Below are 25371 nucleotides of genomic sequence, written 5' to 3' on the forward strand. Positions count from 1 at the left end.
CCCCGATAATTTAGATTTATTTTATAAGTTTAATTAATAGTATTTTCTTGTATAGCTTATTTTTTTAAATAATTACACGATACATATAGATATGCATCATTAATTTTATCTAGACTATTATTATTATTATTATTATTATTATTATTATTATTATTATTATTATTATTATTATTATTAGTAGTAGTATTATTTTTGTTTCCTATTAGAACTAGAACTCTTTAAAAACTAGTATAAATATGGGATCTATTTTCAAACTTTAAAACAGACGGACACCCTAATTAATTAGGGTTTTAGAGAGAGCAGAGAGGGTCAGAAACGTGTAGGCAGAAGATCTGAGCTGGAGTCAGATTTTCGCAGGAAATCAAGTTCTGTCAGTTTCGGGAAAACGGCCATAACTTCCTCCACAGAACTCCGATTCAAGCTAAACAGGCGGCCACGGAAAGCTCTCTCGAAGACGAAGAAGTCGTATTTCTGGTCAAAATACGATTTGAGGACGTTTGAGGCTTCAAACGAAGGCTTGAATCTGACTGGTCTGTTCAGCTGCGATTTTGACGATTTCTTCTGGTGCGGCGCTATTAAGACCTTCTTTCCGGTTTTATAAGTTTCGATATTAAGGTGAGGGATTTTACGCTTATTCATATAGTTATATATATTTTTATTCTCGCGTTGATTACTTGTTTACGTGCATCTTATGACTATGTTGTTATGTGTGATCATGGGACCTAAGCCATTGATCTATGTTATGTGCGATCATGGGACCTAAGCCATTGATCTATGTTATGTGTGATCATGGGACCTAAGCCATTGATCTATGTTATGTGCGATCATGGGACCTAAGCCATTGATCTATGTTATGTGCGATCATGGGACCTAAGCCATTGATCTATGTTATGTGTGATCATGGGACCTAAGCCATTGATCGATCATGGGACCTAAGCCATTGATTTATGTATGTGTTTGGTCATGGGACTTAAGCCATCGACTCAAACTATGATTATGTTTGTCAAGGGGCTCCGGTCTCTTGGCGTATGTTTGCAAGTATGATAACGTGATTTAATTATATATGTGGCATATATGAATATTTTGTTATGTTCCTCACTGAGTATATTTTCAATATGCTCATCCCTTATCTTCTCAGTTTTGCAGTTCTAGAGTCGAGGTGGCCATGGAAGTCGAGAATGACTAGAGATTTAGTATTTCCATAGAAATTTAAGTTGAAACATGTTACTTTTTAGTTTATCATTTTATTTCATGGTACTACTTTAGTTTTGACAAGTTGATTTTAAATTGGTTTAAACATTTATAATTCAAGAAATTTTATTTTTATCTATTAGTTTTCAAATATTTTATATTGAAAAGTTTATGAAAATTGAGGTGTTACAAGTAGTATAACCATTTTTTAATCGATTTGGAGATGCACGAATTCATAAATTTAAAATGGTGTCTGTATATTAATGACATACCTATGTTGATTTTTCTCATTTTTTTTAATATCTTATTATTAACGCTATTTATTATTAATGCATATAAATTTGTATAATAGATTATCAACTATTATATTTATAAATTTAAATGTGTTTGATTATTTAAATTTGAACGGGTACAAATATACATGTTATCAACATTTATCAACGTGCTTACATGAAATTTTCTTCATTTTTACTCCCTCCGTTCCATTTGTATTGGCCCCCTTGGCATTTTGGGCTGTCCCAGTTGTATTGGCTCATTTCTTAAAATAGCAAAAATAAGGACTTCTAAGTGGGCAAAAGTAAAACACTCCACCTACTTAACTCATAAATAAAGATTTTCTTAATTTTCATGTCCAAAAGTAAGGGGTCAATACAAATGAGTAATATTTTATTATTTATATTATTTATTCTATAATATTAAAATATATATGAATTTTCTTTATTTTTTAATTTTAATATTTAGCTTGTAATGTACTAATGTTTGATTTTCTAGAGATATTATTATAACTACTTTTTATTTAAAAATTTATTCCAAACACACGTGCGTGTAGATAGTGGGCCCTTTCCGCCACCGTCAAGGAGAGGGACACGCGCGGCGCCTCTACATAAAGGTTGGCAAATCGTAGATTTTTCGGAATCAAAGCGGAAAGGGTGCTGTTTCTCCTGCTAAACCCTTGCTCTCATTCCTCTTCGCCCTCAAGGTTTGGTTTGTAGACGTTAGACTCTCTCCCTCTCAATATTATGTGTTGTTTCTTGAGTTTATTCAAATCATCCTATATATTTTTTTTCGCCGTTGAATTTACTATAATTATGCATGTCGATTTGATTCTGGAGTTGTGATGTGAAGCTCGCATCGTTTTTTCGATTTTCTTTTATTGGAAAGGGTTTCCGCTGCGATTTGCTTCTTTGTTTCTTTTTTTGCCTTTTTCCTTTTGTTTTGTTTTCTTGAAGCGAAGGTATTAAATGTATTTTATCTGATATTTGTATGTTTTAAGTCGTTTGATTATACACTGATCGGAATCCGGGAATAGACTGAGAATTGGTGTTTCGCTTGTTGCATTTGATTTTGGTAGCTTGATATGGTATAATGATTCGCGATTTTGCTTATTGAAGGACGATAACTGACACTCGCTTTTTTTTTTTCCTTTCCACCTTGTTTTCCAATATTTATACATATGAATATGAATTTGATGTTTTGTATGCTACTGTAGTATTCTTAAAGTGAAAAGAGAAGAGATGCTCCATTTAGGAAAATTCGATGCTGCGGTTGGGACAATTTACCTTCACTGAGGCTTGTGCGAAAATGTATTTTATGCACCAGTAAATGCCTAGTAGCTGCCTAACTCTGCTGAGAATACTGATTATTTGTTTTTACGAGGATAATTTATCTATATAGCATAATCTTAGTTTTATTTGTTCTTGTTTTGCTGATTTTTTCTTGACTACACCAGCATGTGAAAGTTTATAGTCATAAAAGGGGAGGTTTGGGGATTGATTTTGCCTGTTAATTGACATTCTTTGTACTTTTCATTCATGGACTGATTTGTCTCTGGGAAATTTTTATTGTAAAGGGGGTTGTAATTCGAATAAGAAGACGTGATGGCTTCCAAGAGAATCCAGAAGGAACTGAAGGACTTGCAGAAGGACCCTCCTGCTGCCTGCAGTGCTGGTTTGTATTCATCTTTTACTGATTTCCTACTTCATGTATTTTGAAAACCTATTTTTATATGTTGTGTAGCAGTTATTTTTGTTTGTTTTATTGTTTTATGCTAGTGATTTTGATGTGGGACGTTAAAATGAACATCAGAATGAACATTTCACGTGGGGGCTTAGAAAGGTTAATAGATAAAAACTACTTGCAAACATTTCATGTGGCGAGTTAGATAGGTTACAAAATAAAAACTAAATGCAACCGTTTCAGGAGGGGAGTTAGATAGGCTGACCATCTCAGTGCCTTCATGTGTAATCTGTGTTGTTTCCTGCCAAATGCTACTGTCAATCATGTATTAGTCACTATGTTTATGCACATTTCCTTCAGAGATGCTGTTGTCTTTTGCCTATTTACATGCCACATGTTTATGCAGTTAAAATAGCTGCAGGTAGATCGCTTTCACCCAAGTTCATCTCTAAAAATTTGATCTATCACGTCCGAAGTCAAGCATTTGTGGGTTTGCTTTATTTTTAGCTCAACATGTTGTCATAACATTATATGCAGGGCCTGTTGGCGAAGATATGTTCCACTGGCAAGCCACTATTATGGGTCCTCCAGACAGTCCTTTTGCTGGAGGAGTTTTTCTTGTGACTATTCATTTTCCGCCAGATTATCCATTCAAACCACCAAAGGTATCCTGTCCTTGACTACTATTTGGGTCTTTTGGAATCATTTTATCTGTGAATGCTATTTTTTTTTTCTTCATGATTCTTGCCATAGCGATGCCAATATAGGACAGTCCAAGAGTATGCCCGCAGAAGATTAAATATCAATCATTTGGTTTTTCACTGTTGCCTATCTAATATATAACACACAGTCCAAGAGTACGCCTGCACAAGATTAACAGTCGACACTCTGGTTTTTCATTGATGCTGACATTTTTAGATGTATATTGTGGGAGTTTGTCTTCAAGTTGTGGCAATAGGAGTATGGGTCATGTTAGTTTGTTTTGTTCGTCATATGTGTGGCAACTTAAATATGAAACCAGTGGTGTTCAGAAATGGATTCTATCACGACCATATATCTGCACAATCTTTAGGGGGTGTTTACTTTTCATGATTGATGAGATAGATGATTGAGTATCTTTATCCTCATTACTAGGATTTCTTCAATCTCACCCTTTCAATGGGATATGAATCAAGCAAAATAAGTTCAAATGATAGCATTCAAGGGTCTTGGGATATCCCAAAGTTCCAATCCGTTCAAGTGAACAAGGGATAAGCCTATAATATTTTTATCTATCTAGGCTAATCTTCAAAAGTAAACGCCCCCCTTAATGCAAAGATTTTATGCTTTGTGGACACTGTTCTGGCATTTCATGTATGGGGATAGGCTGCACATATGGGCTTGTAATAACTTCACTTGTAGCGTCATTTTTGGAAAACAATGCTATATAATTTTATTTTTTTTACTTATGATCTGTGAGCAGGTATCTTTCAAAACTAAGGTTTACCATCCAAATATCAACAGCAATGGTAGTATTTGTCTGGATATTCTCAAGGAGCAGTGGAGCCCTGCCCTCACAATATCAAAGGTATTGTTTGTTTCCACTTGTCATTGGCTTTTGTTGGGACTACCAATAATCATATAGTATTTTATTTGACATCGACAATTGAGTGTCTGTGAATATACATAATAATGAGAGTACTGCATTATGGCTACCTCTTAGAAAAAATGTTGATGGTACATCAACTTAAATAATTTTTCTGGTGATGGTATTCTGAATTTGTTTTGAATGGATAATTTCTATCTAGCAAGATCTACTTCAGGATTTTACTTTATTCAAATTATTGTGGGTCAAATGAAAAAATAGATTGGATATGATATGCAACATATGGGTGCCAAGCTCTTACATGTTTTTTATGGCGCAGGTGCTGCTTTCTATCTGTTCCTTGTTGACTGATCCGAACCCAGATGATCCTCTTGTGCCTGAGATTGCTCAAATGTACAAGAGCGATCAGGCCAAGTACGAGAATACTGCACGATCCTGGACTCAGAAGTATGCTATGGGTTGAAGTATCTTGATTTGGAGTTGGACTGAGTAGCATCGTTTTCCTATTGCCGGTGGTAGTAATAATAGTAGAAAAAACAACATATGCTGACACTAAAAGTTCTAATCAGTTTACTAAATCTCCTAACGTTCGAAGGTCTGAATAGGTTTTGCTCCATTGGATTGCTGTCTGATAAATTGATGTCTATAAATCGTTAGCTTTACCTAGCCATTTGATATGATTGCAAATTGTTTATGCCATGAAGCTGCTGGGCATTGTTCATCTTCTAATCAGTTCACTGAATCTTTTAACGTTTGAATGTCTGAATAGGTTTTGCTCCATTGGATTAATGTTTGCTCTCTGATAAATTGACATGTTTATAAATTGTTTGCTGCCGGGCATTGTATCTCAATTTTGATCGTAATTTCTCATTATAGAGGTTATAAATTATTGCATGGTCTTTGTTGTATTATGATATATGGAATTATGTAGTCATTGTGGTACTTTTGTAGTATGGATAAAATGGAGCTATGCATTTACATTCTAGATTATTGCAGCATGTCCAAAATACATGTCCAAGATACATGTAGAAAATGATATCCTTTGTCAAGCTGAAATATTTTCAGCAAAACCAGATGCAAACGTCTGGCAAACTCAAGTTGCGAGTGTTTGGTTAAATTTTTAAAGAATTTATAAGCTCTTAGAGCATCCGCATTGGTGCCTACTTGATAGCCTACTTGATAGGAGGGGACCACGTTGACTAAGGAGGCAGCATTGGGATTATTTGATAGCTTACTTGATTTTTTTTAGTTTTGATTTTTCTATTTTTCATTTAAGTTTAATTGAATAAATTTAAATAACATAATTTACTAATAATTAAAATTGTATTAAAATAAAGATCCTAAAACTTGCATAAAAAAAAACCTAAAGACATAAATTAAAAATTACTTAAATCCTAAAAAACATAATCCTACATATATAATAGCAAAATAAATCTTATCCTACGTGACATCGTATAATCACTCCATTCTAATTTTCCTTATTTCTCATTCATTCTTATCTATTTATATATTTCTAATCAATTTTTATATTATAGCAAAATAAATCCTATCCTACGTGGCATCGTATAATCACTTCATTCTAATTTTCCTCAATTCTCATTCATTTTTATTTATTTATACATTTCTAATCAATTTTTACATTTAAAAACTATTAAATAATCATATAAATTTATAGATAAATTCTATACTGTTAAATAATCATATAAAACTATTAGATAAAGTATATGTACTATTAAATAATTGTATAAAACTATTAGATAAATCCAATATATCCATTTAATTAGAAATCCTACATATCCATTTGTCTGTTTTCAAACGCCTGAAATCCCTCCCAACCTCATACCAACTTTTCTTATATATATACACTCAATTACCAACAAGAACTCATCATGCCTCACAATCCATCTTTTTCACTCGAAAAATTTAACTTAATAAAATGATGACATCCAAAATAGGAATCCTTATACCCACTTAATTGAGATTGTTCCAAATGTGACTAAAACTTAAATAAAGTATACCAATAAATCAATCCACGAAAAGCAATCAATTCAAATGTTAATTCAGTTTTTAGAAAAGATATTCTTCAACTAAATGTTATAAATAGGGAAAATTGCACCTAAATACACAAACTTTGCCAAAAATTTATATTTGACGCGAAGTTATGATTTTACATTTTAATACACCAACTTTCGTTGTTGTCCAAATTTGACACGACTTAATTCTTAAAGATTCAAAAAACAACCACTTTTTGTAAATAATTATACAAAGACCCACTTATGTTATAATTTGGGACATTTAAACCAAAACAAGATATTTCCTTATGATGTTTTCTTTTAATCTTTGATCCGCGCCATCATAAGGAAATATCTTGTTTTGGTTTAAATGTCCCAAATAATAACATAAGTGTGTAACACCCCAATTTTCATAAACTTTTCAAATTAAAAACTTTGAAGAACTAATATAGTGAAAATAAAATTTATTGGTTTATAAAGAAAATTTAAACTAATTTCAAAGTCAACTTGCCAAAACTAAAGTAGTAACATGAAAATAAAATAAAACTTAATAAGTTCAACTAAAATGTCCAATGTAAAAGAAATCCTTATCCCTAGTCATTCTCCACTTCCATGGCCACTTCGACTCTGAAACTGCAAAACTGAAACGATAAGGGGTGAGCATATTGAAAATATACTCAGTGAGGAACATAACAAATATCCACATACGTCACATATATAATCAAATCACATTATCATACTTGCAAACATACGCCAAGAGACCGGAGCCCCTTGACAAACATAATCATAGTTTGAGTCGATGGCTTAAGTCCCATGACCAAACACATACATAGATCAATGGCTTAGGTCCCATGATCGCACATAACATAGATCAATGGCTTAGGTCCCATGATCGCACATAACATAAATCAATGGCTTAGGTCCCATGATCGATCAATGGCTTAGGTCCCATGATCACACATAACAATAAATCAATGGCTTAGGTCCCATGATCGATCAATGGCTTAGGTCCCATGATCACACATAACAATAAATCAATGGCTTAGGTCCCATGATCGATCAATGGCTTAGGTCCCATGATCACACATAACATAGATCAATGGCTTAGGTCCCATGATCACACATAACAACATAGACATAAGATGCACGTAAACAAGTAATCAAACGCGATAATAAAAACATATATAACCATATGAATAAGCGTAAAATCCCTCACCTAATTCTTGAAATTGATAACTCCCTTTGATGATTTCTACCAACGCATCCCTATATGAACTCTTGAAATTTCTAAAGTTTTCGTCAAACTCGCAGCTGAACAGATCAGTCAGCTTCAAGCCTTCGTTTGAAGCCTCAAACGTCCTCAAATCATATTTCGCCCAGAAATACGACTTCTTTGTCTTCGAGAGAGCTTTCCGTGGCCGCCTGTTTCGCCTGAATCGGAGTTCTGTGGAGGAAGTTATGGCCGTTCTCCCGAAACTGCCAGAACTTGATTTCCTGCGAAAAACTGACTCCAGCTCCTCACGTTTCCTGCGCCCCACAGCTCTCCAAAACCCGACTAAAATTTACTGTTGGCTTCGAGTTTCTATGTCTAGGGTTTGTAAATTGATTTCATATTTATACTAGTCTTTAAAGAGTTCTAGTTCTAATAGGAAACAAAAATAATAATAATAATAATAATAATAATAATAATAATAATAATAATAATAATAATAATAATAATAATAATAATAATAATAATAATAATAATAGTCTAGATAAAATTAATGGTGCATATCTATATGTATCATGTAATTATTTAAAAATAATAAGCTATACACGAAAAATACTAATAATTAAACTTATATAATAAATCTAAATATTTGGGGTGTTACAACCTATCCCACTTAAAAATAATTTCGTCCTCGAAATTTCTAATCATTCTTCATTCGTGTCATCTAAACAATTTCACAATTACAACTATTTCTAACAGAGCTAAACATAATAGTACTAGAACATAAAAACATTATTAAAAAAAATATCTTGTAAAACATCATAACTGCCATAACTATAAGTGAACAATTAGAACACATACCTTGGAGTCGATGCAGCGCATGAGTTTCGAATGACTAGGCTAGTCTAACCTTTTAAACTTACTTAAACCTTTTTGAAAGCAAAACATTTTTTTTTAAAGCACGAGTCTACAGGAACGTAGACCCGCTCTGATACCACTATGTAACACCCCAATTTTCATAAACTTTTCAAATTAAAAACTTTGAAGAACTAATATAGTGAAAATAAAATTTATTGGTTTATAAAGAAAATTTAAACTAATTTCAAAGTCAACTTGCCAAAACTAAAGTAGTAACATGAAAATAAAATAAAACTTAATAAGTTCAACTAAAATGTCCAATGTAAAAGAAATCCTTATCCCTAGTCATTTTCCACTTCCATGGCCACTTCGACTCTGAAACTGCAAAACTGAAACGATAAGGGGTGAGCATATTGAAAATATACTCAGTGAGGAACATAACAAATATCCACATACGTCACATATATAATCAAATCACATTATCATACTTGCAAACATACGCCAAGAGACCGGAGCCCCTTGACAAACATAATCATAGTTTGAGTCGATGGCTTAAGTCCCATGACCAAACACATACATAGATCAATGGCTTAGGTCCCATGATCGCACATAACATAGATCAATGGCTTAGGTCCCATGATTGCACATAACATAGATCAATGGCTTAGGTCCCATGATCGCACATAACATAAATCAATGGCTTAGGTCCCATGATCGATCAATGGCTTAGGTCCCATGATCACACATAACAATAAATCAATGGCTTAGGTCCCATGATCGATCAATGGCTTAGGTCCCATGATCACACATAACAATAAATCAATGGCTTAGGTCCCATGATCGATCAATGGCTTAGGTCCCATGATCACACATAACATAGATCAATGGCTTAGGTCCCATGATCACACATAACAACATAGACATAAGATGCACGTAAACAAGTAATCAAACGCGATAATAAAAACATATATAACCATATGAATAAGCGTAAAATCCCTCACCTAATTCTTGAAATTGATAACTCCCTTTGATGATTTCTACCAACGCATCCCTATATGAACTCTTGAAATTTCTAAAGTTTTCGTCAAACTCGCAGCTGAACAGATCAGTCAGCTTCAAGCCTTCGTTTGAAGCCTCAAACGTCCTCAAATCATATTTCGCCCAGAAATACGACTTCTTTGTCTTCGAGAGAGATTTCCGTGGCCGCCTGTTTCGCCTGAATCGGAGTTCTGTGGAGGAAGTTATGGCCGTTCTCCCGAAACTGCCAGAACTTGATTTCCTGCGAAAAACTGACTCCAGCTCCTCACGTTTCCTGCGCCCCACAGCTCTCCAAAACCCGACTAAAATTTACTGTTGGCTTCGAGTTTCTATGTCTAGGGTTTGTAAATTGATTTCATATTTATACTAGTCTTTAAAGAGTTCTAGTTCTAATAGGAAACAAAAATAATAATAATAATAATAATAATAATAATAATAATAATAATAATAATAATAATAATAATAATAATAATAATAATAATAATAATAATAATAATAGTCTAGATAAAATTAATGGTGCATATCTATATGTATCATGTAATTATTTAAAAATAATAAGCTATACACGAAAAATACTAATAATTAAACTTATATAATAAATCTAAATATTTGGGGTGTTACAAGTGGGTCTTTGTATAATATTTACAAAAAGGGGTTGTTTTTTGAATTTTTAAGAATTAAGTCGTATCAAATTTGGACAACAACGAAAGTTGGTGTATTAAAATGTAAAATCCTAACTTCGCGTCAAATATGAATTTTTGGCAAAATTTGTGTATTTTCACGCAATTATCCCTTATAAATAAATAAAATACATGCCTATGCCCAATCTATCTATATATATATATAATAGCAAAATAAATCCTATCCCACATGGCGCCGTATAATCCCTCTATTTTAATTTTCTTCAATTTTCATTCATTCTTATTTTTTTCCTAAATTATTATTCAATTTCCATATCTAAAAATGATTTATATTTGTATTTTAGTTTATTATATAATATTAGTTTAAGTTTATCACATCATACTCACAAATTAATATGTATATATATAATACGTTTATATATAGATGTATTTATTTAAATAATTAACTATATATATATATATATATATATATATATGATTGAATATGATTTCAAATTTGACGATGTTGTTTAAAGTTTGAGAGGAGATTGTTCTCATAACTTAATTATAGTTTCACAAATTCTAGAGAAAATGATACTCACAAGTAAGTTATAATCTTCAAGCTCCATACAAGATAATGTTCAAAATTCAGATGTTGTATTTCAAACTCCAAAGAATATGATTTTCAAAACTTTGACGTTCAAATGTTATATGTGGTCTTTAGAGCTTCATATGATTATCTGGTTTTATTAGGTCCATATGAGATGCTACTCAGATGACATATGTTTAGTTAGATTATTTCTTACCCGTCAAACTTAAAGAATTTGAACAAACTTAATACTCCTCCCTTCATCCCCCAAACATCTTCCTAAGAGAGGATGACACGAGTTTTAATAAAAGTTAATTATGTATTTGATAAGTTGAGAATGGGTCCCACAAAAAGTGAAATTATAAGAGTGGTAATTAGTAAAGTGGAGAATGAGTCCCACAAAAAGTGAAATTGTAAGAATAATAATTAGTGAAATTGTTTTCAAAAATATGTTAGGAAGATGTTTTGGGGACGAACCAAAATAGAAAAAAAAAAAAAAAAAAAGGAAAATGTTTGAGGGACGGAGAGAGTAAATATTATCGATATACGATTAACAGCAGATGCGACACATCAATCATACATCATATCATACTTTAAATTTACATATTTTTTTCTTCTAAAATCTTCAATCCGACATCAACTTTTTATAAACTTCATCAAATGAATATTTATATAAAAATGTATTTCTATTATCACAACCTACATTTAATTGGAGAAAGTGATTAAGATTAATATTATTTCAAATATTGTATTACTAATTTAATTTGATCATATCAAATTAATTAAAGAAATAATTTATATATAAACTATTTCATATGCTATAGTAATAAAAATAATATAAAATAATTATAAATGATGACATAAAATGATTCCCGTCGAATTTCGACGAGTTTGACGCTAGTTAAAACTAACATTAAAATATATAATTTCAAAGAAGAGAAAAAAGAAAAGAAAAGACAAGAGAAAATATATAAAGCATTGGTGCTTATTGGAAGGGAAGTATTGATTTAAATTGACCGGAAAAAAAAAAATGAATTATGCCAAAAGTCACTGGTTTCAAATTTTGAATTTAATTTTTTTTATAAGGGCGCATGTAGAATACGCGCCACTATTTAAGGGGCATCGAGTATACTCGAACAAACGAGTAGCCCTCGAGTAGGCAAGCCCTGCATTGGGCTACTCGATGCTTGGGCTACTCGAGTATGGGTTACTCGAGTAAGGGGCATCGAGTAGCCCAATGCAGATGCTCTTAGAACTTATAAATATAGTTTTATAAGAGTTTATAAGAGCACCCACAGTGGGGACCCGATAGGGGGGACTCCAGTCACCCCCAAGATCGGGTCACACACTGCAGCCACAAGGGACTCGAGGGAGGCATGATAGATCAGGCTTGGCCTGATAGCCGTTTTTGAACGCGCGTGCTATGCACGCGCCCCTATTTAAAAAAATGAATTTTAAAGGTCAAAGTAGCAGTTCACCCCATTTTCCTTTTTTTTTAGCCCAACAGCTTCATAGCCATTTGTCCCACTTTTTTTTTTTTCCCCCTTCTATAAATACATCCACTCATTTCTTCATTCATACACACAAATAATTCTCTATTTCAATCTTCCTCCATTTCTCCTTCAATCTTCCTATCTTTTTTCTTCAAAAAATGGAATGGTTCGATGATAATTCGTCGTCTTCCTCCAACGAGGTAGCGCAGACGATCATCGATGAGATCCATAAGCAGAAACAATTGCTTGCTCAAATGTACTCCCAACCGGCGTCGGAACGTGTTGTTCATCATCGACAATACGTCCACTGTGATCGTGAGGCTGCCCATTTACGTCTTATGCAAGACTACTTCAACGATAATCCGACGAATGGGCCTACATTTTTCCGACGTCATTTTCGGATGCAGAAGGAGATGTTCTTGCGCATCGTCGAGGCTGTTCAAGGTGAAGATACTTATTTTCAGATGAGCCATGATGCACGAGGTCGGGACTCTCTCACGCCTTTGCAGAAATGCACGACGGCTATCCACCAATTAGCCACCGGCGTCAGTGCGGATACTTTCAACGAGTATCTCAAGGTCGCCGACACGAAGGGGTGTCTATGCCTCAAGAGATTCTGCGAGGCAGTCATCCGGGCTTTCGGAGCCGAGTATCTTCGACGTCCTATGCAGGCGGACATCGGACGCCTTTCAGATACACGAGGCGCGACACGGATTTCCCGGGATGCTCAGGAGTCTTGATTGTATGCATTGGGCGTTGAAGAATTGCCCAAAGGCATGGCACAACGCATATACACGCGGTGATCAAAGAGAGCCCACCTTGATCTTGGAGGCCGTTGCATCCCACGATCTGTGGATTTGGCATGCCTTCTTCGGTGTCGCTGGTTCGAACAACGACATCAATGTTCTGAACCAGTCGCCTCTCTTCTCCGACGTGTTGGATGGAACGGCGGCACTGGTGGTCTTTGAGGTCAACCGACGCTACTACCAGATGGGCTACTATTTGTGCGACGACATATATCCGGAGTGGCGCTGCTTCGTCAAGAGTCCGCCGATGGCGACCAATCCAAAGGAGGCGAAGTTCAAGAAGATGCGAGAATCGGCACGAAAGAATATCGAACGTGCTTTTGGAGTGCTTCAAGCTCGATGGGGAATCATTCAAAGTTCCGCGCGGGGTTGGTACGTCGACAATCTCAAGGAAATCATGATGTGTTGCATCATTCTCCACAACATGATTGTTGAGAAAGAGCTGCCCATTGGAGAGATGACGACGCAGGACATGGGGTGTCTAGCAGTGACTCGTCCAAGAGTGCTCGAGCAACACCGATTTGCTTCGAGCTGCTAAAATGGAAATTTTATTGAAAAAAAGAAAATTTGAAAAAACCTTGAAAGCACATGCGCAGACAAGGGGTCGAGCCTCAGGAAAGAGAGCTCAAAAACTCCACAAAAGGAAAAAACCACGCAAAAGAGGAAACAACAAACAAAACAACCTAGGGAAGGGGTGGAAAGGCAGCCTCCAAAGCTCCGGCCAAACCATTGCCCCTAGGCAGCCCGGCCCCCTCAACCCAAAACAAGAGAAAAAATAAGGAGCCGTCGACAGACGAACGACACAGCCCCAACACCGGAACAGTAGCAGAGGCGGGAGAACACCAAACAACGCAACAAAAATAACCCAAACCAGAGGGAGAAGCCAGCCGCACCCAGACAAGAAGGCCAAGTACACAAGAACCTGCAAAACCAAGAGAAAACGGGAGAAAAAAGGGAAAACAAGACAAAGCAAAAAAACAAGAAACGAACACCGCCACAGACCGCCTACCAAGGGAGACAGCCCTTTCTAACAAGGCCAAACAAACCCCTACATCCACCTTCAGGATAACGAAGGAACCCAAGAGGCTCAACAACCAAGCAGTCTCCAACCAAACCCAGACCCTCAAGTAACCACCAGTCGCGAGAAATGTGCAGAGCTAAGACATTAAGAAGCAACATCAAGATAATACAAATAAATCCGATCAGACCCAATTCTCCGCTAGTAGTGAATCTCCTAATGCAATTACTTTTATAATCAGATCTCTTTTCTTTTCTTAAAATGATCAAAAGCTTTGCTTTGAAAGGTCATCTTCACGGGATGAAGCAATTGGAAGTAACCAAAGACTTCCTGCGAGGTTTCCCATGCTCATAATGAGGAGACCATCAGAGGAGCAGAGACCAAAAGCTCAAAATATAATCAACCCATACAAACCAGAGAAAAGATAGTAAGCCTATTGCAATGAAAACACTACTGCTAGCATTTACTGGACAAATCACGTCATGAATTGCTTATCAAGATGTTGTGACCAAAACCTTAGACTCCTTACACAACTCAAGAACTGCAGAACAAAAGGGACCAGGCCAACCACCAGAACCAACACAAACTAGAGCCACAAGAGAACCAACACTAAACCAAAGGAACGAGAGAGGCTCGAAAAACCCGAGAGGAAGGGGCAATCACCCAAGACAGGCAGAACCAAGAGACAACCCTCAAACCAAAAGAGAACAAACAAAAAAGTAAGAAGAGGACATAAACTTCCCTGGAAAACATAGCTCCCCCAAGTGACAATCCGAACATAAGGCAGGAGCCTCATGTCGTCACGAACCAGCTGGAGGATATCCAGAATCGCAAAAGGCCAGAAACCTTCCTCCTCCACCGAAGAGGCCATGAAATCAGCAACACGATTCCCTTCCCTGTAAATATGAGTGATAATAATATGAAGACCAGCAGTGGAAGAGAGTACTTTTCTCCAACGGCTGAAGAGCCTCCAAGGGACCGTGTTGGAATGAAAACGGAAAAGATCAACCATGTAAGTGCAGTCCGTCTCGATCCACACATAATCCCAACCATGAACCACAATCTGCTCCAAAGCAATGATGAGGGCAAGAAGCTCAGCCTCAAACGCGCAGCCACGGCCAGCAGAGAAATAGAAGCAACCCAAAACAGACTAAGAATCCCGAATAACCCCACCAGTATGAATGAGATGAGGGGAGCCATGAACCGAGCCATCAATGTTGATCTTTCGCCAAGGATGAGGAGGAGGAAGCCAGAACACATATAAGTAGGAAATAGGACGTCGAGGTCTACCCGGTATCCCAAGACCATGAAGAATAAGCAACTCCTCAACCGAGTTAGCCATCTCACCAAACTGAAACGAGAGGCTTCCAGAATGAAGGCCTTGACCTGAATCGTCAGAGCCACCGCAGAAATCGGAGCCTCATCAAACACAGCTCTGTTACGGAGATTCCAGAGGCTCCAAACGGTAGACATAACACCAACCCGCCAAAGATTATCCACCTGCTTACTAGCAGGCACATTCATAGCCCAAATGATCAAACTCCCAATATCATACATCGACGAACCATCCACCCTGAACCAAGTGAAGAGGGAGCTCCAAACATGTCTAACAATAGCACATTCCCAAAAAAGATGGTCGATATCCTCTCCCGCATTCCTGCAAAGAGGACACCAACCCGGACCAATGTAACCAGAACGACACATAGAATTGGCCGTAGAGAGGCGACCCAAAATAACACGCCAAGTAACGATAGACCGGCGCACCAGAATAAACGGTGCTCAAATCCATTTGCCCCAATCCACCGACAGGAAACTAGGACGAACATGATCCATGGCAAGCGAGGAGGAAACCTCACCAAAATGAGAATGAGTCCAAGCCCGACGATCCTCCCCACCACTGATAGGAATAAAGACAATGTCAAAAGCAATATCCGGAAAAGCCTACAAGAAATCCAGAGTGAAATGCCATGAGTCATCAAAGTAATAGTCCGAGATCGGCTGCACGAGAGAATGGTGAACCGCAACCGGAATCTCAATCCTGTCAACGAGCTTGTAGCCTAACCAGCTATCCATCCAAAAAAGAATGGTAGAACCAGAGCCGATAGAGAAATGCGTGTCACAGACTAAAGAACGGATAGAGTCCCGCATGCCCAACCAGATCATAGAAGAAAACCAAGGGGAACGAGGCCGCAAAACAACTGAAAACCCAGAGAGTCTGAAGTAATCAACAACCACCCCAACCTAAGCATGAAGCTCTGACTGATGTGGGTAAAGGACTTGACATTCAAACCACCTTGAGCCTTAGGAGCACAGACATGATTCCAAGCCACCGAAGACTTTGGCTTGGAAGTGGTGTTGCCCCCGTCCAGATAAAGGACCGACAGGCACGATCCAAATCATGCAGAAGCTTAGCCGGCCACTTGTAAATCAGCATGCTGTAAACTGCCGCACTCTGAATGACCGAGGTAACCAAACAAATACGACCCGCCATAGACAACTGCATGCCCTGCCATCCAGGGAAATGGACAATAATGCAATCCCGAATGCAAGCAAACCGAGAGAGGAGGCACGACCTGCGAAACAGGGACCCCCAAAGTGAGCATCAAATATTGCATCAATCAATTAAATTCCATAATTTTGTTTGGACGCCTCCTGGAGAATTCCCAAAGTGCAAGTTTTGAATCTAGACAACTAGTGAAGACTGCAAAAACATGACATAGAAGCAGAGAGCAAACCACAAGACACTCATACACATGAACAATATATTAACCCATTACAATTTTATAATACTCCCTCCGTCCACGAAATGAGTACCCATTTGTGGACGGCACGGGTTTTAAGAAATGTATGGAGTGTAGTGTGAATAGTTTAAGGGTCCCACTTTTTGAGTGTATTAATTAAAGAGATGTGTGTGGTACACTTGGCAAAAAGGGAAATGGGTACTCATTTCGTGGACAGACGAAAAAGGAAATATGGGTACTCATTTCGTGGACGGAGGGAGTAATATCGTTGTACAAATTTATGAATAACCTTATGAGTGATTTATATAGGATCAGCCTCCTCCCTATTGGATATCTTAGCAGAGTTTAAGGATTATGCATATGCATCAATGTAATTATTATGGTAAAACTCCATAACCTCATCAAATGTTTTTCATCCCTCATATTGATTACTGCTTTACCGATACAAAGGATTGATGCAGTAAAATAGAAGGACAAAATATTTCCCGAACTCCTAATGACAGTAAGTACATTCACTTTTTTCAATTTATATTTCTTGCTTCAAAGTCAAAAACCTCTCCCACTTTGCAAACGAAAAAAAATATGAAACTCTTTAAAAAATCCTAAAGTTTCAATGGCTAGATGTTATGTGATTGCCAAAATCTCAAAACAGTCAAAAGGCAAAAAGAGATAACGTTAGGAAACAAAAAAATCGAGAAAAAAAAAAAACAAAGGCATTCATTAACTATTGCAGAAAAAAAAATGGGATGCATCAAATATTGGTCTGAAAAAATACACCATGAACTAGGATACTCACTTTGCGTCCCGGAACTCATATTCTTGTGCTTTCGATGCTGCAGTACTCAAAATAGGCTGCCACAGACGTCGTGACTGATCTGGAACCCTAGTCTCTTGCGGTATCTTTTTTTTTTACAGAACTCGTGCGGTATTTCTGTGTCTTTGACGTTGCGATATTTCTTTTTATGCGATATTGCTGAGATTTTTTAGTGGGATTAATCCCACGTAAATGATGGTAATTTATGATTTATTAGGAGGACAAACATGTATTTTTAAATATACTACAATAATCTCTAACCCTTATCCATAGCTTAATATACGATACCAAAATACCGTGAAGTTTATCTATATAAACTGTTAGCCGAAAATTTCTCCATATAGTCTACTGTATTCTTGTTTAATTAACCGCAACATATTAATACATGCTAATCCCTAGACATGAACCAAACGAAGCCGTATTATATATATAGAGAGAGGTGGGAGAACAACAATATAAGTAAAAATTAAAAGTAACTTTATATCTACTTCATCGGGCTCAACTAGGGATGGCAACGGGCCGGATCTGGACCGGGTCTGACCAATACCAGATCCAGATCCAGATCCAGATCCGTGGATCTGAAAATTTTGGATCCAGATTCAGATCCGTCAGATCCGCGGGTCCACGGGTCCAGATCCATGGATCTACTATTTTTAAATTAAATTAAACAAAATTCACAAAATCAACAACATCTAATTTCCATCATGAAAAATATAACACAAAATACTTTTATCTAATTACTTTTAGTTTTTATTCTTTTAAATATAATTTCTTTATTATTTTTAATTTAGTTAATATTATTAGTAAACTAAATATAAAATATAAAAAACATATATAAAATAAAACGGATCCACGGGTCGGATCTGGGCCGGATCCGGATCTAAAATTTCAAGATCCAGATCCAGATCCGTTTTCAAAACTGAGATCCAGATCCAGATCCAGATCCGTCGGGTCCAAAAAATTGAGATCCAGATCCGTAAAAACGGATCTGGATCCACGGATCTGGACCGGGTCCAAGATCCACTGCCATCCCTAGGCTCAACTCGTCGTCTCGCCCCCCTCTCTCAAACTTCAACCCTCGCGCCCATGCCGCCCCCCTCCCTGAGAATACGCAAGCACGCAGAGATTTCTCCGATGCTGTATACGACGTCGTCTCTCAGGGCCGGCGCTAGGATTTCAACAGCAGCGAACTACCAGATACAAACGGCGGCGAAACTTAGACTCTCTAATTTCAACCTATCCTGACATGAATTCAGCCTCGTCACTTGTCTAGCTTTGATTGAATCTTTATCCAGGTTCGATTAAATTTTTGAAATCTCCTTTCTCTGTGATAGTTACTGATGTTGTGAATATTTGAAATCTTACTAGGCTGCGTTTACTTTGATGGATAAATTTATCATGGAAAATGATGGATAACACAAATTTATGCCTTTAAATGTCTCCTTCCTTTTTCAACATTTGACACATAAATAGATGCTCACCATTTTTCCTTCCTTATTTTCACTTCAAGGATAGATAATATTATCACACCAAAATGGAGGAATAATATTATCCACTTTGAAGTGAAAATAAGGAAAGAAAAATGGTGAGCATCTCTTTTTGTGTTAATGTTGGAAAAGAAAAGAGATATTTAAAGGCATAAATTTGTGTTATCCATCCTTTTCCATGGATAAATTTATCCATCAAAGTAAACGCAGCCTTAGGGTTTATTGCTTGAAAATTCATATTAAAGTTACGTGAATTCTAAATTTGAGAATTTGCTTGAGAAATGACTCTGTGATTTTAACTCTATGTCAGTTATGTGCCTTGATTATTTGCTACTGTTATCACACGGTTACTTTGATTTATGGAGGGTTAGGCATTTGGGCACTGATAAGGTTCAGATTTGATAAGTTACTGTTAAGGTTTTCTCATTTTCTTTGTTTGCTACGAACTTTTTCTACCTTTTGATAATTGCCTAATCACCCAGTAATACATTTTTTATTTGTGAGACTGTGACAATTCGAGTGGAAGTTGTAATCATCTGTTGGTTGTTGCTAATTCGAATTAGATGTCCTTCTGGATGAGTTTGTCCTCCATGATTCAAATATAAAGGCTTTCGGGTAAGCATCATCACCTTGAGAGAATTCTTACCTCTACTTCACTTGTTGCACTATGTGATGATGTGATTATTCTCCGTTTCGTGTGCTTTTAGGTTGCACCAGCGGAGCTAGAAGAGCTGCTTCTCACTCATCCTGAAATAATGGATGCTGCTGTTATAGGGTGAGCAGCAAACGCCCCAAACCATGTATCTTAAATGTGTTCTGCAATCTGATAATCAATGAGTTTGGCAGAAGTTATGACCTTGGTTCATACAATCTGAACTTTTTTTCTTTTTGCTTCATATAGTTTGGGACAGCTTCTAGAGAAACAACGAATCTAATGTAAGAGTTGAAAAATCTGTAGATTACTTGATGGTTTTTCATGTTGATTAGGATAGGTAGATATATTTTGGTTTTTCTGCTAGTAGCTCTTCTTAATGTCCATTCTCATTTGATTTAATTATATATATTAGTGACAACTAACATATCATATAATGTTTGGCTACTCTATGATTCTTTCATGTTTCAAGTTAAATGCTTTTGAGTACCTTAACCTTCCATTTACATCCTCTATAGAAGATGTGAAAAGGCAATATCGTAAGGTGAACTTCTATTTTTTTTTTTTTTTATGAAATTGCTAAGTACAGGTTAATTGCTATATGTGAGAAATAATTGCAGGTTTATTGCTATCTTTGCTCTTACAGTTATCATTGTTATCTTTGCTCTTACAGTTAAATGCGTTCAGTATATGGAGCATAATTTTGAAATGTTCAATACTTCTTTGTAGACTATGTTATGAGTAGTTTTGTGTCATACACTTGTTTATGTACTTAATTTATGATTAATTTGTCATCAAAGTCTGGTACAGTGCATGGTGGTCCTTATTATAGATAGTAAAGTAATACATACACAACACTTAATCTTGGGTGGAGACAATATTCCCGGATCATCATATCAATTTCCACTGCTAACAGTACTAACCTTGATTTGGACCACAAGATTCATGCCATTATTGGTCAAACTCTATACTGTAGCATTATTCTATGTTACTAATATTGGTTACATAATAAGAATCTTCCTCTAGCTACAACATTTTTTTTTAAAAATTTGATTCCTTTCTTAAATTGAACTTTTGTTTCTCTTAACAGGTTTAGCTAAAGCTCACAACTGTTACTCGATCAGCAAGAGAGGGATTATAGGTTAATGCTGCAAGAGGTAGATTGATTAGTTTATTTTCACTCTTTGGTTACATTAATGTAAAGTTGTTAATATACTAGTTTTCTTTGACTTGTAGATTGACATGTTATATGGAGAAGTTCTTGCCTGTTGATATGGCTTTTGAAAGTTTATTGGAAATATTATGATGTGTGGGTATTGTATGTAAGATTGTCATTTGAAAGATACTATTATGGTGTAGCTTTTTAGATGTTGGGAGATGTTATAAAAGAATGGAATTCATTTGTAGATGTTGGATGATTTGTTATTTTCAGTATGTGGAGTACAATTTATTTATATTTATAAATTTAAAAGCAGGAAAAAAAAATATAAGCGTGATCACGCTTAAAATTTTCAACATCTTATGAAACAATATTGTCATACTAGCATGATCACGTCTTTACTTAAAAAAGCTTCCCCATCAATATTGCAATTCCATCTAGTATTTTTAGAAATAAATGTGATCACGTCTTTTCTTAAAGAAGCTTCTACATAAATTTTACAATTCGTTTTTTTAGAAATAAACGTGATCACGCCCTTTTCTTAAAGAAGTTTTTAATTTTAAAATAATTCCTATAATTATACATGTATAGTGACGATTATGACATGTGACTAAATGATTACGTTTTAATGACGATAAAAGGATGCGACTACATGCTGATTTATATAGTGACTGTAAAAATCATGTCACTAATTAAATGAGAAAATTGTAGTGACGACAAATACATTGTGACTATTAACTGGAAAATTTAGTGACGTTTGTATCATGTCACTAAATTACATAATTATAGTGACGACAATATCATGTCACTGCAAACAAAAACTATTGTAACAATCTTGAAACGTGGCTACACTACTACAAAAATGCACATACATAACACCTCATACATAACGGTTTTTTTAAAAAACCGTTATGTATGAGCGCATTTTAGGAAAAGATAACGGTTTTGACAAAAAATCGTTATCTATGTAGTGTTGTCCATAAGCTTAGATAACGGTTTGAGTTAATCCGTTATGTTTGTGTGTTATCTATTAATTACATACATAACGGTATTACAAAACTGTTAAGCCCACCGTTATCTATGAACATCTTTTTATAACGGTTGTTTTAACCGTTATATATGAGCGTCTCAAAAGTGTTATGTATTATTTTTTATATTTATTTTTAAATTTAATAATATTATAAAAAATCAAAACCCTAACCCCCACAAAATTTTCTCCAAATCGGACCTAGCCTCTTTCTATCTTCTCCATCACGCTCAACACCGCAATCCTCTCTCTGTCCGCCTTCCCACCGGCTCCGGCGAGGCCGTGTCTGGCCGAGGGCGCCGCTCCTTGACTACTTCTTCCCATAATCCATTCTTCTCTCTCAGAAATCACGGATGAAGACAAAAGGGGAGCCCTAATTTCCTCTGAGCCGAAATCCAGCAACGCAGCGCCCTTCTCTCCGGCGTTGTCGATGCCTCCACGCCGGAGGCTTTCTTCTCCCCTTTCCTTTCCGATTTTGAGCCCTAGCTTTCATAGAAAGAAATACCGTCGCCGCTGCAACTGGAAGACTAGTGAATGGTCGGGCGAGTGGTTGTCACCTCCGCTCTCTCGTTACCTCTCTCACTCACTCTCAAGAACAGATCTCCCTCACACACGAAGAGAATAGAAACCGAGTCCTAGCTCTCTCTCGACTCTTCCCCTATCTCTCGCTGCTGTTACATTTCTCCGCCGAGCAGGTGAGGGCCTGCAGGCTGCCGCCTCCGTCGATCCTCCAGAGCTGTCGTGCGTCGAAAGGTCATCGTCGTGCCGCTCTCCTTGGTTACAAAGCAGGGTAGCCGCAATTCTCCCCTTTCGAAGCTAAGTTTCCTGTCCCATCCATAAAATCGAGCCCTAATTATATTTCTTACTTTTTATTCTTGCTGAATTCGGCAAATTGATGTTTGAGTTTGTACTTGTGAGTGAGAGTTACTCATTATTGATGCGTTAAGCTGAATAATGGGCAAATATGGCTTAATTTAACGAATTTACGTATTTGGCTAATTTGTTGAACGGAGTTGGTTATGAATGTGTGGTGTGATGCTATCCTCAATTCCTTACTATCAGTGTAATATGTATGTGGTGATGTTTCTGTAACACCCCGATAATTTAGATTTATTTTATAAGTTTAATTAATAGTATTTTCTTGTATAGCTTATTTTTTTAAATAATTACATGATACATATAGATATGCACCATTAATTTTATCTAGACTATTATTATTATTATTATTATTATTATTATTATTATTATTATTATTATTATTATTATTATTATTATTATTATTATTATTATTATTATTATTATTATTATTATTAGTATTATTTTTGTTTCCTATTAGAACTAGAACTCTTTAAAAACTAGTATAAATATGAGATCTATTTTCAAACCCTAAAGGAGACGGACACACTAATTAATTAGGGTTTTAGAGAGAGCAGAGAGGGCCAGAAACGTGTAAGCAGAAGATCTGAGCTGGAGTCAGATTTTCGCAGGAAATCAAGTTTTGGTGGTGCGGCGCTATTAAGACCTTCATTCCGGATTTGATTTATTTAGCTTCGACTTTAAGGTGAGGGATTTTACACTTATTCATATGGTTATATATGTTTTATTATCGCGTTGATTACTTGTTTACGTGCATCCTTGACTATGTTGTTATGTGTGATCATGGGATCTAAGCCATTGATCTATGTTATGTGCGATCATGGGATCTAAGCCATTGATCTATGTTATGTGCGATCATGGGACCTAAGCCATTGATCTATGTTATGTGCGATCATGGGACCTAAGACATTGATCTATGTTATGTGTGATCATGGGACCTAAGCCATTGATCTATGTTATGTGCGATCATGGGACCTAAGCCATTGATCTATGTTATGTGCGATCATGGGACCTAAGCCATTGATCTATGTTATGTGTGATCATGGGACCTAAGCCATTGATCGATCATGGGACCTAAGCCATTGATTTATGTATGTGTTTGGTCATGGGACTTAAGCCATCGACTCAAAATATGATTATGTTTGTCAAGGGGCTCTAGTCTCTTGGCGTATGTTTGCAAGTATGATAATGTGATTTAATTATATATGTGACATATATGAATATTTTGTTATGTTCCTCACTGAGTATATTTTCAATATGCTCACCCCTTATTTTCTCAGTTTTGCAGTTTTGGAGTCGAGGTGGCCATGAAAGTCGAGAATGACTAGAGATTTAGTATTTCCATAGAAATTTAAGTTGAAACATGTTGTTTTTTTAGTTTATCATTTTATTTCATGTTACTACTTTAGTTTTGACAAGTTGATTTCAAATTGATTTAAACTTTTATAATTCAAGAAATTTTATTTTTATCTATTAGTTTTCAAAGATTTTATATTGAAAAGTTTATGAAAATTGGGGTATTACAGTTTCTCCTATACGTTTTAAGAATTTTATCAGGAGAAATCTACTAATAGATGAGGCACTTTCAATATTCATATATCCTATTTGTTCGTTGAAGTTTATGCAATTGCAAAAATTGAGATTTTAGATTTTGGTACATGGAAAGGAATCAGTAGGATTATTTTTTATTTGATGTCTTGCTGGGATCTGATTCATGTGAATATGATCGACAGGGAACAGAGCAAAATGATGAGGTTGCAAACCTATGGAGGGATTAGTTTAATAGCTTGATCTAGCTTCACATATTCACGACTTTGATATTGGAAGAAGAGAATGATTTTCATCATATCTTTTACAATTCAGATTATATACTCTTTCTTTTCTTTTTTTACTTCATGCAAATTATATATCGTTTCATTTCTTCTTGAATTGTAGGTCTTTGGTGGTGGTGTTAATGATGGAAACCCAAATATTAACAAAACTGATATGCAAGATAATGAGTATACTTTGCCATAAGTTGTCCTACTTTAGCATATTAGAATACTTTTCCAAATATTTGGTGCATCTATTCTTCATATTTTTTCCTTGTTTGTTTTACGTGTCATACCCCTCTAGAACATAACAAATATTGCTATCCTTCTTATAAGTCTTGATTTAAGATGGGTTAATTCCTTAATTGATTCATTATATACTTTTGATCTTCCATGTAATTGCACCAAGTGATAGAACTTCTCTTTTC

The 25371-nt window shown here is 35.8% G+C and overlaps 3 protein-coding genes and 2 long non-coding RNA genes across 7 annotated transcripts; 4 read left to right on the forward strand and 1 right to left on the reverse strand.

Moving 5' to 3' along the window:
- The first annotated feature begins 2007 nt into the window (after window positions 1–2007).
- Window positions 2008–5583, forward strand: LOC131002811 (ubiquitin-conjugating enzyme E2 11-like). Of its 3 annotated transcripts, none has more exons than XM_057929279.1 (5): window positions 2008–2185; window positions 3041–3138; window positions 3685–3812; window positions 4610–4714; window positions 5052–5583. In XM_057929279.1, exons 2-5 carry the CDS (start codon window positions 3069–3071, stop codon window positions 5193–5195), a joined length of 447 nt encoding a protein of 148 aa, XP_057785262.1. In that variant the 5' UTR covers window positions 2008–2185; window positions 3041–3068; the 3' UTR covers window positions 5196–5583. The 3 variants fall into 3 exon arrangements, with proteins under 3 accessions (XP_057785262.1, XP_057785261.1, XP_057785263.1); XM_057929278.1 differs by having other exon boundaries at window positions 2017–2170; XM_057929280.1 differs by having other exon boundaries at window positions 2168–2425.
- Window positions 5584–7193: 1610 nt separating this feature from the next.
- On the reverse strand, window positions 7194–8731 carry LOC131002817 (uncharacterized). The gene is made up of 2 exons (XR_009094422.1): window positions 7961–8731; window positions 7194–7385 (listed from the first exon to the last, which is right to left on the reverse strand). It is a non-coding gene; the product is annotated as an uncharacterized LOC131002817 (long non-coding RNA).
- Window positions 8732–12710: 3979 nt separating this feature from the next.
- Window positions 12711–13292, forward strand: LOC131002806 (uncharacterized). The gene has a single exon (XM_057929272.1). The coding sequence runs from the start codon at window positions 12711–12713 to the stop codon at window positions 13290–13292; it is 582 nt and encodes a 193-aa protein (XP_057785255.1).
- A 250-nt stretch (window positions 13293–13542) lies between these two features.
- On the forward strand, window positions 13543–13896 carry LOC131002807 (uncharacterized). Its single transcript, XM_057929274.1, has one exon. It carries the CDS (start codon window positions 13543–13545, stop codon window positions 13894–13896), a length of 354 nt encoding a protein of 117 aa, XP_057785257.1.
- A 5076-nt stretch (window positions 13897–18972) lies between these two features.
- Window positions 18973–21501, forward strand: LOC131002814 (uncharacterized). The gene is made up of 5 exons (XR_009094421.1): window positions 18973–19226; window positions 19982–20033; window positions 20126–20193; window positions 21161–21227; window positions 21307–21501. It is a non-coding gene; the product is annotated as an uncharacterized LOC131002814 (long non-coding RNA).
- The last annotated feature ends 3870 nt before the right edge of the window (window positions 21502–25371 follow it).

The sequence above is a fragment of the Salvia miltiorrhiza genome, unplaced genomic scaffold (genome assembly GCF_028751815.1).
Source record: "Salvia miltiorrhiza cultivar Shanhuang (shh) unplaced genomic scaffold, IMPLAD_Smil_shh fragScaff_scaffold_21, whole genome shotgun sequence".
Taxonomy (NCBI): Eukaryota; Viridiplantae; Streptophyta; class Magnoliopsida; order Lamiales; family Lamiaceae; genus Salvia; species Salvia miltiorrhiza.

What these genes read in the sequence shown, in the direction of transcription:
- LOC131002811 (XM_057929279.1), top strand. Translation starts at nt 3,069, where the DNA reads ATGGCTTCCAAGAGAATCCAGAAGGAACTGAAGGACTTGCAGAAGGAC. An exon ending in TCCTGCTGCCTGCAGTGCTG is followed by an intron (nt 3,139 to 3,684) that starts GTTTGTATTCAT and finishes CATTATATGCAG; the next exon opens with GGCCTGTTGGCGAAGATATG. An exon ending in CTGCCCTCACAATATCAAAG is followed by an intron (nt 4,715 to 5,051) that starts GTATTGTTTGTT and finishes TTTATGGCGCAG; the next exon opens with GTGCTGCTTTCTATCTGTTC.
- LOC131002806 (XM_057929272.1), top strand. Translation starts at nt 12,711, where the DNA reads ATGGAATGGTTCGATGATAATTCGTCGTCTTCCTCCAACGAGGTAGCG.
- LOC131002807 (XM_057929274.1), top strand. Translation starts at nt 13,543, where the DNA reads ATGGGCTACTATTTGTGCGACGACATATATCCGGAGTGGCGCTGCTTC.